We start from the raw sequence: 13,910 nt of genomic DNA on the forward strand, positions 1-13,910 counted from the left end.
TGGGTGTGTGCATTTTGCAGGATGTTGGTACAGAAACATTTTGGGGTTTACATCAGTATTATAAAAATTTTCCAGAGCTGAATAACTTGTCATTCCCTGTCTAAATAAACAAGCATGGGTGACAGGTTTTTTTAGTGTTTTTTTGTTGTTGGTTTTTTTTTTTTAATAAGGAATGTTGTCAGACCTATTTTATTATGCGTAATAGAAGGAGGTGAAAAAAAATCAATATAAGCACTGCATCTAACCTAATTAAAACTACAATCACAATGTTATCTGAATGTGTTACAACATTGTTAAATCCAACAAGTAGACAAGAAAACAACAAATCTATGCAGGGTTTTTTATACATATGGTGAGAAAGTTTGCAAAGTGTTAAAATATATTTTCTGTTCTGTGTGTTTCTGGTACAAGGAAGTGATGTGTAGATTAGTGTATATTTAATGAACAGAGCCTTGACTTTTACAAGCAATAATCGACTTCAAAACATACAATGTATATCTTAAAATATCCCCTAAAGCTGCTCATATAAAGTCAAATCCAGCACCTACTAAAGTTCAGCCAGCTGACTCTTTGACTCCAGTGGGCACTTGACGAAGCCCATGGTAATTGTGAAGTACCTGACAGTCTAGTTGTATTCATATGAAAAAAATCACATTGCATAGATTTAAACAGGAAGACATGCAATAACAAGACAAGTCACAGTATAGCAAAACCTTGTTTCTTTGGTGAAACAGAAGCAGTTATAAAAGTTACAAAGATTTTAGACTTTCATTCACAAAAAAAAAAAAAAAACAAACCCCAGACATTCACATTATACACTATACAAGATAATAATATAAATAGAGAAAAGTATTATGTGCATTGTTTGGGGGTGAGGGGTGGGGAATGGACCGGCCAACGCAAGGAGGTCCTGCCACAAGGGTGGGGAGCAGCCCCTGCCATTCCTCAGGAGATGTTGTCTGAACTCTGGTTTCAGCTGTGGCAAAGTCACTCCATGGGCAGCTCTGCCCTGTTGGCTGCATTTCAGTTTTTCTCCTTTCCCTCTCAGTTTTTTTGTCCCCATCACAACCCCACACAAACACAGAGGCATAAACCTCGCGCCTGTGTGTGTTTTTCATGTTACTTTAAAAGGTACATCCTAAGGAACTTACTTAACTTTCACGGGGTTTTTTTAACTGTTATTTTTTTTTCCTTTTTTTTTTAATTTTTTTTTTTTCACCTTTTTTTTGTCCTGTGCCCAAAGGTGTGCAAGGCACTTTGCAGGAACAACAGTCCTTTCAGTGGAGAGGCCGTTTCAAACGTCACCTCCTACACTCACTGTACACATCCAGGTCAGTGGTGGCACTGACCAGGGCAAGAAATCATAACAGAAAACTCCTACATACACACTGCACCAAACTACGACCTAGAACCAATCTGTGCACACACTTCTTTAGAGAAAGCCAAGATCCTGATTCTTCTGTGGGTCACGCACAGCTCTCCCCCATCTAGCCGCCAACAAATTATCCTGTTTAGCAGGAATTTTTGTTCTCCGGGGAAAAAGAGCAAGCTGAGCTGAAAGATGGTTCCAAAAGTGGAGCTCAGGGGCTAATACTGCACTGGTGAGCTCTTTGAATCTCCTTTGTATGGGTAAAATAACATCCAATAAATTAAATCAGTATGGCTTACTTCATTTATTTATGTACGCTTCACAGCTGCAGCATTCATACACAAACATTCATTACTTTATAAAAAGATTAAAAAATGGTTATATATACAAAATTATTTACTTTTTTGATTTTTGTTTGTTTTCTACAAAAAAAAAAATCCCCCAAACACCAGGTCTACCTCCATTTTAGAATGCAGAGACCTGTAATATAGACCTTGTGGTTAATATCATGAAAGTAATTTTTTTCCTTGTTTCCTTTTTTTTCTCTTCTCAAAAAAGCCAAAAAACAAATAAACAACAACAAAAAAGTGGCCCTGGTTGATAAAGTTAATGTATTAGCACTTGGAATTTTACAGGCTCTCCTTGTCAAACACATCTCCTCCACACAGTCCTTTCTCACATGTGCTGAAGCTGGAATGGAGAGCAGAAAGAACATTCCACATTGCAGTCCCTAGTTCATGCTTCGTGCCACTTTTATGTGCTCTGCCTAAACTTTTCATCTCACGGGACACAAACTGTACCTTGGGTGGGAATTGGCACAGCTCCCATTAAAAAAAAAAAAAAAAAAAAAAAAGTCATGTCACTTGTGTGTTTATCTTCACCTGATAATTGCAAATTTCAGTCAGTGAAGTCTTTATTTCAACCATTTCCAGCCTAGGTAAACAACACAGAAACAACGTCATAAATGACTGAAGACCTCTGAGGCCGTTCTAACCATAAATATGCCTGAAATTAGTGTGACTTTTCATTTTATATACAGGATTTTAAAAACAACACGCAGTCAAACAACATTAAAATCATCTTATTTACATTTTCATTGGTGCTAAAATTGAGCTGTTTAAATATTGCAGAAGGCTGGTACATATCATAAAATGGTCCACACCGATGGCATATAGAAAACTAATAATCTTTATAGGCTGGAAATGGTTTCCTTTTATCCCCATAAGCACTTCTCCTCTTTTTTTATTTATTTCTTAAATTTTCTGATAAACACCGCAATTTTTATTTTTTTCCTTTTTTTTTTTTTGCAAAACGCGTCATGAATACTGCAGTCCTTAGTTTCAAAACGATTCGATAATGCTCCTATAAGTGATAGAAAAAGGCACAGAAAGTTACGACTTTGGCTGAAATGGTGGAAATCCCCAATTCACCATTTAGCTCTCAGCGCCTCGAGTCCTGCCACGTCCTGATCCAGCGGTGGTAGTGCTTGGACGAGTTTAACGACGTCCCCTTGCCTGATGAGGAGTGTTTGTAGTAGTATTTCTTAGAGTAAGTCCTTTGGTATGTGGAGGCTGCAGAGAGAAGGGAGAAGGGAAAAAAGGGAAATTCGTTTAAAATTAAGCTGCGAATGGGCCAGCTACACTTCACAACACAGTTGTGTTTATTCCTCGTTAATTAGAGGGTAAACAAATGATTAACGGGAGCTGTGGCAGTGTTGCAGGCATACACACAGCTGCAGAAAGAGTCATTAGCATTATTAGGAACCTGTTGTTTCCAGGATTTTCTAACTTTAAAATAATCTTAATGCCTTCTGGAATGATGCCTTAAGATTTTAGCCTTTGTGCTTTTCAAATCCTGTACTGCTCTAGGGTGTGACTCTAAACTCCAAATAGAGTGTTAGTTACTGTCTTCACATTTTGGTCAGACAACACAACTCCTCTAAGGCCTGAGGACAGCCTCAGGCCCTGAAAGTACAAACAAAAGTGAACTGGGGGGAGCAAACTGGGAGTAAATGACTTCATTACCTGAAGCTGGATTTGGAGGATTAACCCCTGAAGTGTAAATGCACCAAACTTATAATTGTGTGGAAAACTCGTGACCATTGCCCATCTTGGATGTAGCCTCTGGGAGGCTTCTGACTGCCCAAAATGTACCTTTTACAGGCCTTTAATAAACACCCACTTTATTCTCTTAAGATTGTCCAGCCTCTGTTCTAGGCAGCCACTCCAAGGCATCAGTAGACACAGAAGAGGAAAATTTCCATTAGTTTTGAATGCTTGGTGTTTTCCCACTGTAATCTGTCCTACCAGACTTGCTCCTCTCTTAAAATACACATTCGTGATTTATTAATCTCAAATTAGCCCGCTGTTTCTGATTTGCAGTGTTTTTCTTTCAGAGAACTCACGATTCATGCAAGTAATTTTGGGCATATCCCATCGTCCGTTCCCCTGGCAGCGGATGGTCGGGATGTGGCGCTGGATGAAGCCATCCTTGCAGTGGTATCTGATGAGGGAGTTGATCTCATAACGAGGCTTCATCTTCCCAAAGGTCTTTGCATTTTCCACGACAGGAGGCTGGCCACAAGCCACTGGAAGGAAGAGAGAGCATCACCCAAAACTTCAGTTTGTGAGCCCAGTTTGAGCTGGGACCGACCTCTGAGCCCTGGCTAAGGGAAGGTGACAAGGGACCTCAGCTAGACTCCCAAAGGAACATCCAGACATGGACAGGGGGATCAGTCTGCCCTGTAGATCTCCAGTCTTGTAAACTGAAACTAATAGTGTTGGAAATTGGAAAATGGCAGGGATTTTGGCCAGTATTGCCTTTTTGGTTTAAATTCTAAAAGTAAATTCAAGCCAAAAAGTTGGCATACTCACACAAAGAAACCTGAAAACCTGAAAGGCATTTAAGGAAAAAGTCCTTTTTTTCAGGATTCTTCATGTCATCCTCAGTGACAGGCTGCTCAAAAGGACTGAAAACTGATGGGTCCAAGGTCTAAAGAACATGGTCAAAAGTACAAAAGTACTGAGCGGCAATTTGGCAAATTATGCTTTTGTCATGGCAAAGTTTGTACCTGTTCCTTTCTTGCAGGTATAAGTGAGATGGTAATTGCATGGGACATCATTCCACTGCCCGTTCTCATGCCAGATTATAACAACACAGTCTTCCCCAGCAGAAAAGAAGCTGTCTGGCTGGTTTGGTCTCCAGTTCTCATATTGCTGCAGAAAAAGAGAAGCAAAACCATCATTCCCAGTGCTGGAGAATATTTACATTACCAAAAGAGCACATGATATCACCTGTGGCGAGAAGCAATCTCAACTGTTTGATTCAGGCTGCTAAGAGTGGGCTAAACAAAGGTAGATTTATAATATCCTCCCACTGTATGAAATATTATCTCAAGGGGAAAAATATTCTGGTCTAACTTCTCATTTGCTGTAAATTGATGTCAGGGGAACAAAACAAAGAGAAACAAGCAAAACTGGATCCTAAGTGTGTCAAAAACACTCTTTCCTACATAAATATCACAAAGTATAATGCAAGAAAATAGAGTAAATATCCCATGACCCTCATTAGAGCACATCTACAAAGTGAGAAATTACAGACTAACTTCCCAGACTTGGATTATTTATGACATTGGATGATTTCATTCAGCTAATGAAGTCATTCCACAGGGATGACATGCAGAATTAGGTGCAACATGAGTGAAACAGTCAGAATGTGGCCCCCAAAACCCCTGGAGACTGGTGTTTGTTTCCACTAAAAAATGCTAGGTGGCAGTCTGAACCCAGACAGCAGCCTTTCAACTTTAGAAATGTTGATTCAAATTCTGCCCTCTGTTGAAAAAACAGCATCAAACATCTATGAAAATATGTGAATAACAGCAGAAAGTGCTTCTTCAAAATGCACTACATTTAGAAGTAGAAATAGGAGCTTTGATATGTGCAAAACAAACAAACAAAACCTCACAAAATAACCTTCAAATGGCTGTGAAATACCAGCATAATGTCATTTTTGGGTGAAAATCTGGGAGGATTCAGTCTGTTTTTACAATAAACCAGCAGGAAAAGTAGCAACAGTTTTGTCAGACCGATTGAAACTTGTGCAGGAGGTATCAGGGGACATACAGCCTCCTGTCCTGGCAGCCAGCAGAGGTGGGATAATCCCTCACTTTGCTCCCAAACAAAGCACAGGAATCTGAGACCTCCATAAAGTATGTCAAGAAAAGTGAGAGAATATTTGGAAACCACTCCTAATGATTTTTGATTTTTGCTGGGATTTCTGTTGTGTCACTCCAGGAAGAATTTAAGAAAGGATAAAAATAGCTATCTGTAAGAACTGGAATTCACATAAATGCCAGACATTACCCAGGCAGCCAGCCCCTTGTATGGGCAAAATGACACAGTTTCTGCAGTGCTTATATTTTCCTCAGTGCTTACATCTTTCTGACTAAACCTGATCCATACAAATGTCATAAAAGTTTAGTTTTCTATTTTCTTAACTTTGTGAAATAACCCCTATTCACTGCCTGGGTGAACACGTTTTAGAAATAAAGTCAACATACCCCACACAAGTAGTATTTACCTTACAATGAATCAAACTATGAAAGGAAAATGAGTTAAATACTTAACCTTTTCCTACCACGTGTCATCTTACCCATCATGGGTTTTAATTATCCAGGCAATTTAAACAGCACAGTCTGAATAAATTTGTTCTGCACTGAATTTATTACCTCTAATAAAACATCCCTCTTTTCAGCTGGAACTAAATTAACTCCATCTCAACTTTTCAGTGTTTAACAGCCCTAAATTACAGTACACACCAACTCATTTACTCAAGTTTAGGATCCATTTGCTTTCAAGAACGTGTGCATAGGTACAAAAATTAAAGAAAACTATAAGGTTAGTGGCAGCAAGTTTCATCAATAATGTCCTGAGAGTCAGGGAAAGAGTTCAGCAAGGCTTGCAGCTGTTTCTTGTGGAAATAATACTGCAGAGCTGCTTGCTTCCATAGGGATGAGAGTGTGGGAATGAAGGATATTTAATGGCTATTGGGGGTGTGTGAGCTGGAGGTGCTCAGCAGCCTGCCAGCTCCCACCCTCAGCACACAGACTCCATATGCTCTTACTTGCCTTGCCAAAATGACTCCAAAATTCGTGTTTGCTTAGCTGGCAGGGCTGCAGTGTAGTGGCAGAGTATTACATCTAGGCCCTGTGGTTTGTTCAAGAATGTCTGATATCCTCCAGCATGACTTGCTGTTACCTCATATCTGATATCGTCATTGCACAGATTTATTTTGGCTGAGGAGCTCTGATTTTGCCTGGGTCTGGTGCCAGAATTGCTTAGCAGAGGAAGTTCCAGACTGCTGAATTGCTTTCTTAGGTCCCCACCCAGCCCCTCTGCAGTTTTCCAGTTCCTTATTTAGACACTGATAATGGGACAATGATACAAGGAAATTCTAATAGTTTGAGTGGAACAGGCTACTAGACAAATAAACGAATATTTTACATTTCTCTTATGGAATAGATCTTTGCATGAGCATAGGCATGAATCAGGTTTCCGCTGGTGTAGATCTGGGTGACTGCACCATCACCAGTAAAACCATATCAGCAAAAACTTAATGAGAAAAAACCTTTGGCAATGCTGTCTCATTCACAAGACAAAACCTAAATAGAATCAAATACCTGGTGAATACATGGAAGAAAAGTTGCTGCATGGTTTTTAGCCCTTGTCAGAAATATTGACACTGGGTGATTGCACAGTGACCTAAAAACCATCACTACTCTGATCTTTAAGCAACATCACCACAACAGACATGAATTTTTTCTCTGTATTAAAATGAAAAGCATTTCCAGGATGTACATGTCTGGACATATAATCTGAATTATGTAGAAGACACAAAATGTACCTCAGAGGAGGTTTGTCTGGCCACAGTCCTCCTCCAGCTGAGGTGGCTGGAGGTCCAGAGCAATCACAGTATCTCAGCATAGTTTGGGTTGAAAGGAACATTTAAAATCATCCAGTGCCACCCCCTGCCATGGGCAAGGACACCTTCCACCAGAAAAAGGCTGTTCCAAGCCCCGTCCAACTGATAACAAAATCACCTAAAATTTTTTGTTCTCTGTGTTTTTTACCACAACCCATCCTTGATCAAGCACAGACCTCAGGCTCAGGCAGACACCACTGCACCACCCACTCTGAAAACCTCTCAAAATCCTCAGTGGCAGGGTGGTTGGGACTTTTCCTCGAAAACCTGAGGTTTCTGTGTAGCCAGGTGACTGCAGGACCTAGCCCCAGGGACAGGGGTTTGGTCCCTCTACCTTCCTTTGGTCCTTGGGGAGTCTGCCTGACCATCATTTCAGGATGAGAAGTGGAGTTTATACCCTTTGTGCTTTTAATCATACTGTAATAATTAGTTGATCTTGCTTGTATTTTTTTGGTTTTATTGTTGAAATCAAAGCCTTCTCTGTCACAGTGGATTTATTTGTTCTGGCTTTCTCTGCTAAAAGGCCCTGAAAATTTTCCTGCAGAGCGTGGATGGTCCATGACTTGGAGCTGGAGCCCAGTTGGGATTCAGCTCTTCAGGCTTCTACGTGGCACTAGATAACACACTTGGCTGGCCATCCACAGCCCATAAAACAGGGAAAAATCTATTCTCTTGCCTCACAGGAGGAGTTTGGATATGATGGCTTCAAAAGCCCATGAGGACATTTTATTAAGTTCCACATTTTTGGGGAGGATTTCCTTATATGGCACTGCATAAACTCACAGCCCTGTTGGGTGGCAGGCTGACTTGTCTCATAAAATGAGCTAAAAACGCCAGGACTACAGCAGGAGCTGTAAAGCAGAAAACTTTAATAGCTGGTCACTACCTATTCTCATTCAGATGGCTGCTAATTAAACAGAAGGGGCATAATCTTCCCATCATGGACAAGGTCCCACCTCGAGATTTGTTATTTAAAATCTCAGATAAGCAGCCTTTCTTGACTGGCTCATTTCCTCCCTAATGGGTAATCCACTCAGCTTTCTCAGGTGCTTGCCCAGGTGGATCCAGGAGTATCTCAGCTTTGAGGCACTCCTTTGGAAATCACAGCCCTTCTTTTATCTCCAAAAGGCTCATCAAGTGCCTGAGATCAATCACCTGGAATTTGCATTCCGGAATAGCCAACAAACGCTGTGTTTAACGAAGCACAATAAAAAAAACACGAGATGCCAACAAAACTTTACTGCTTGACCTCGGTATTGTGTAAAGGCCAATAATCTTCCGTATAGGACTGCATCTAGGAAATCATTTACTTGAAATACACTTATTTAGATTTACAGGTTAAGGCTTTTCCTTCTGGAGAAAGGAAACATGTTTTCAGCATGTTAAACTAAGCTGTCTTTACAAATCTGTCTCGGCACTTTTTGGAGCTTGCAGTTGTGATTTTTATTTTCTTCTGGCTACTTCCTTATCCGATTCCTACTCAATGCAAGACTAATGAGGTAAATTAGAGAAAAATCAACAATGGAAGAGGTAGGGACTGGCTGATTGGATACTTTCTGTGCCATTTCATCTCAAAGTGAAGCGACATTTCCTGCCTGGCATTTATCACTAAGCTGAAACCACCACTGCAACCCTTATTATCACCATTTTCTTCTCCTGTCATAGCTCTGATAAGAACAGGAATACAATTCTTTTTTTTTTTTTTTTTTTTTTTTTTTTTTTTTTTTTTTTTTTTTCAACACAATAGCAGACACAGCCTTAGAAATCTTTATCAGGAATGCCCTGAATGAGTCCCTCACTGTGGGGGTTGTTATAATTGGACAGCTTAAGTAAAAATTACATCTCACTTTCAGTGAGTCTCGGGAATTATTCGGTGGCTGGACTTCAACAAGATCTGCACGAGGTTACAATGAGCACATGCATCAGTCCAGGAAACCCTCATTTGTGACTGTGGAACAGCACTGATGCTGTTACAGGAGACACTTGGGAAGTTTAAACAGGATTACATTTCTTTCCATAGGAAAAAAAATCAACCAGATTTCTGTGAAGATTTGGCAATGTATGAGATACTTCCATTACAGTCACCTAGGATTTAAATACATTTTTACATGGGAAAGACAACAAGCTATCTTACAGTGCAGGCTCTGTTCCAGGAAAATTCCCTCCAGTCCTGCAAAGGATTTTTCTGTGTAATTTTAAGAAAGGAAGCAGACTGACAGAACTCACCAAAAGCGTTTTTGAGATTAAAAACTCCATTCAGTGAGAGTTTAAGCACACATCTTGATTTAAAGGCAGGGGTCATGCCTTAAGGGGGATGATCACAGGGAAGATCACATGCAGATTCAGACAGATGATAAAATAATTGCCTGGAGGAGGCACCAAGTGTGTGCATAAATCTTTGCTGGGAGAAACTCAAATCAATTTGAAGACAGCTCCTATATTTAAACCTATCTACAAGTACACACAAAAATCACATGTTGTGATCCTGATATTTTTTTTTTAGATTCTGGTTGAATGGCTTCCCTTTAGCTCCTAATCTGAGTTTTATTTGCATAGGATTTGGGAAACTGGCGGGGTTTGGAGCAAGCAGGAGCCCAGCACTCCCCATGACTGAGTCACACTGTGAGCAAGACAAACTCCCAGGAGGAGCTTTGCTAAATACTTCTGCAAAAGATTTCACTTGCAGGGGTTGGGTTTTTTGGTAACAGAGAGATGGAATGTGTTGGGAAACTTTTTTAGTCCCGTGCAGCAGCTTGCAAAAAAAGAAAGGGACTCTGGAAAACACACATTCATGTGCATCTGTCCCCAAGAAGTGATTGCAGATTGAATAAACAGGAAGAGTGCTGCAAAAAGAAATACTTTGGGAAAAAAATCTAACTAATTGAAATTCAAGCACTGGGGAAAAAAAGGCTACCTGACGAAATTGAAACAGAAATGCGCCGTCAGTCCTACAGTTTTGGGAAGAAGTGTTTGAATGGTGGAGCAGTTGGGATGTTTAAAGCAATGCCATGGAATGACGATTTTTCCATGGGAAGCAGAAAACGGGCAGTGAAACCCCACTAGGTGACGCTGTCTGCTTGCTCCAAAGCCCAGAGTTGCTCCAACATTATAATTATTCAGAACTATAACTTTCATTAACTCTTTCAAAGCTAAATGAAATCGTGGAGTTTTATCTGCTCTTTACCATGTGTTGTTTTCAGAATAATAGCTTCATCACACACTGTACAGTTCAGTTTGGAGGGTATGCTGTGTGTGATGGGCTCTCAGAAGTCACTTCAGCAGCTGAGAAATCACTCAAAAATGAGTGGCAGAGAAAGAAAGTAGGGTGGTAAGTGCTGTTTTGGTGTAATTCGTGTTTGTTTTGGAGTCACACTGACATGAATATCTATTAGCAGCACAATGCAAATTGTGTGGGGTGTGATTTAATCTTTTTGTGCACAGCTACCAGGAGAGAAAAAAATAAAAAAACAAAAAAAAAAGAGGGAAAATCCTACACTTTGTCAACAATTACTGCAGGCTTGAGGCTGTCCAAGAATTTTAGCCCAGAGAAACAAGTAATTTCAGCCCAGCAGTAACGAGTCTCTGAAGTAACTGGTGCCCCCCTGGTAAAAACAAGACAAAACCCCACTTTGTCCAAGAGGCCCTCGTTACGACATCCTGAACCAAAAATATACCTGTCATTAATAACATTATATAGTTCTCCTCCATTGAAACGTGGGTCAAATGAGCATCTTAAAAAGAGGCCGTAATGACTGACTGCAGCACAGAACCAAAACATTTGGTAGGTTTAAAATCTCCTTCTCCAAGGATCCTGTGGGACGTGGGCACAATGAGCTTTTTGTTTGCAGCTGACTACAGCACTTTTTTAGTTTGTTTGCTTTACTTAACCCTCAGAGGCAGGCTCCTTCACTACAATACTCCATGCCTTTTGAAGGTTTTGGATTTTGTGTGTGTGTGTTCAATGAAGTTACTCTTTCTGAGAGGGGTGCAGTTACAGATTTGCTCAAGTTAAAGCCTTCTGATTCACCAACCAATAAAGGGAGGAAAAGAGAGGGCTTTGTTTTTTGCCAGAATTAAGTTTCTGGGTTGTTTTCATTCTTTTTCTTATTTTTTTTTTAATTTTTATTCTAATGTACCTACCTAACAGTGACAACCCAAGGAACTGGCTTTGCAGAACACAAAGCATAAACACCCCTGTGCTGAAGGGGAGGAAAAACCAAGGCAGGGTCTCTGTACAGCTTTAAAAGTGGCAATATCCCCATCCCTTTCCTGGCTGGCAGCATTCTCCCAGTGACAGACAATCTGGCCACAGACGCTGGCCAGCTCCTTATTCCAGCACTAATCTTATGTAATGGCAGTGAGCTCACCGCCCTACAAAGCACTAATTATCAGCAGCGTTTTCCAGGGGATGTGAAAAACCCCCCTCGTGGGGCAGGGGCCCTGGGCACAGCCCCAAGTTGCTGTATGTGCTTAATCCATAACATGAATAGCTCCAAAGGGCTCCTTGTCTGCTCTGCCTGCTCACAAGGGTCCTTAGCAAACACAAAGGGGGAGCTGCCAAAAGCAACACCAGATTTTTTTTTCTTTTTCTTTTTTTTTTTTTCTGTTTCGTTGGGTGTGCTTTACAGCTGTAAATGTTACCATTCACAGAGCTAAGTGAATTATTTAAATTAGATTTCACTGGTGTATTTTCAAGCTTCCTGTTGTTAATTATTAAATGCCCCAGCTAATAATGTAAGTTTTGTTGTTCTGTAGTTTGTATTGCATCACATTTAAAGTATAAAAAGATCCAAGTAGGCAAATTCCTCTGCTCACACACTTCCTTCTCCTGCAACACTGTGGTTTTTTTCTCAAATGTGTTTGTTTTCACTGCTTAGAGCCTTATAGATAATTGTGGGATGAAGCCTGTCCTTGATACATACTTGAAAGCGTTGTTCACTGTTGCAGAAATGCTGGGAGAAAAGTCTAGAGTAAAGTGCACGAACAATTTAGATTCTGTAATTTTCTAAATGTAAATAAAGACTACATACAGCCATTTTCATTGCCCTGTAGAATGTATATCAGAGGGAAAATAATGTTCTCCCCCACCAAAGCCAACAGAACAGCCCTACAACTACCCTGAACAGAAGAAAAGCAGAGCCAGCAAACCATGCTCTAAAAACCACTATATTGTCCTCTCCTGCCTCTTGAATCCATCAATGTAATCATACCTGAAACATCTTGAGCAGAAATTGGCTTGATTTTCAGGAAGTAATGATTACCAAAGCTCTAAAAGAGCTGGGGTGCTGCAAGTTCTCTGAACACACCTCAGGGGCTCCTCTCACCACCTTCACTTTTGGGACAAATTACCTGAAATCAGGGACCAGGCAGATATGCCAAAGTTTGCAGCTTCCTGCTGGTCCACACCACCTCAGGTGATGCTCCCAGCCCCAGCCCAGTGTCAGTGGCCCCAGCTCTCACTGAACTTGCCCCACGTGTGAGGATCTGGGTTTCCTGAAAGGACACCCACTCCTTGTGCTGCACTAACACAGCTGCCAACAACTCCTTGCCCTTCATTCAAAAAAAGGTGGTGTTGGTTTGCCCAAAAAATGGTTTGTTGTGTGTCTCATCAGCTCCAGAACATGAATTCCACCTGTCCCAACCAAGAGAACCACTGGGAAGTTATTTCTTTCAAAAACAGAAAAATAAATAAATAAGAGAAATAAAATAAAAAAGAGGGCAGGGACATGATGTAGATGAGAAAAGATTGGTCCCTGGCACCCAGATACAGCACAGCAAATCAGAAAAAAAAGCAGATACATGTCAGCTTACTGTAATTAGAGCCATTTTATTTTGCCCATTGGACAATGTGCCCTAAGCTTAGCCAAGGAGCCCTTTGAAGATAAATTCTGGTCTTAGCTGAGATGATCCCAATTTGTTTTTTAAAAAAATGTTAAAAAAGGAAAGGCAAATATAATCAAATTCATTTGGCCAAAAATATATATCCTGTAATGATAGACCAGTTAGCTGAAAACCATTTTCTTTATGCAAAGTGCCACCTCAGCTGACAATTAAACTTCAGGGCAGGAGAGGTGGGACACAACCACTTGATTCAGTTAATTTTGTTCTCTCAAGCCCCGTCTGTGTTTGTGTTGCAGTGGGTACAACAAGCTGAAAATGTGTGTTTCACCAGCAGATGGTGAGGCTTTATCTGCACAAGATTGTGCCATTTTGCCTGAAAGACAGGAAACTGCTAGCTGGTTTTGAATTAAAACCACTTTACAGTTGAGGAATAAACTTGCCAAATCCCTCTGAAATCTCACAGATAATGATGCATCACACATTTCAGTGAGGTAGATCAAAAAGCTTCCTCAAGGTCTCAATTCAGGAGCAGAGCCTCCAATACTGTGATTTAGGAGTGGGCCTATTTCTATTTTATTAGGATAATTTTTCTTGTCCTAGAAGTTGGGGTTTTTTAATGGAAAACAGGCAGACTCAATGCAAATATGGGCAAAAGTCATGTGGGCCATGAAGATTTAAATACTATTTCTTGCTTTCTCACTGAATTTCGTTGTGTTCATTT

General features: G+C 40.5%; 1 protein-coding gene across 4 annotated transcripts in view; it reads right to left on the reverse strand.

Annotated features, from left to right (window-relative positions):
• Positions 1–326: 326 nt before the first annotated feature.
• The window catches only part of VCAN (versican), a 187,789-nt gene continuing 174,205 nt past the window's right edge, over positions 327–13,910 (reverse strand). For all 4 annotated transcript variants that reach the window (XM_059873230.1, XM_059873229.1, XM_059873231.1 and 1 more), the window contains 3 exons: positions 4,440–4,584; positions 3,774–3,956; positions 327–2,940 (listed from right to left, as the gene is read on the reverse strand). In XM_059873230.1, the coding sequence (XP_059729213.1) occupies positions 2,810–2,940; positions 3,774–3,956; positions 4,440–4,584 (459 nt within the window). In that variant the 3' untranslated portion in view covers positions 327–2,809. The remainder of the gene's footprint in view (positions 2,941–3,773; positions 3,957–4,439; positions 4,585–13,910) is intronic.

The sequence above is a fragment of the Haemorhous mexicanus genome, chromosome Z (genome assembly GCF_027477595.1).
Source record: "Haemorhous mexicanus isolate bHaeMex1 chromosome Z, bHaeMex1.pri, whole genome shotgun sequence".
Taxonomy (NCBI): Eukaryota; Metazoa; Chordata; class Aves; order Passeriformes; family Fringillidae; genus Haemorhous; species Haemorhous mexicanus.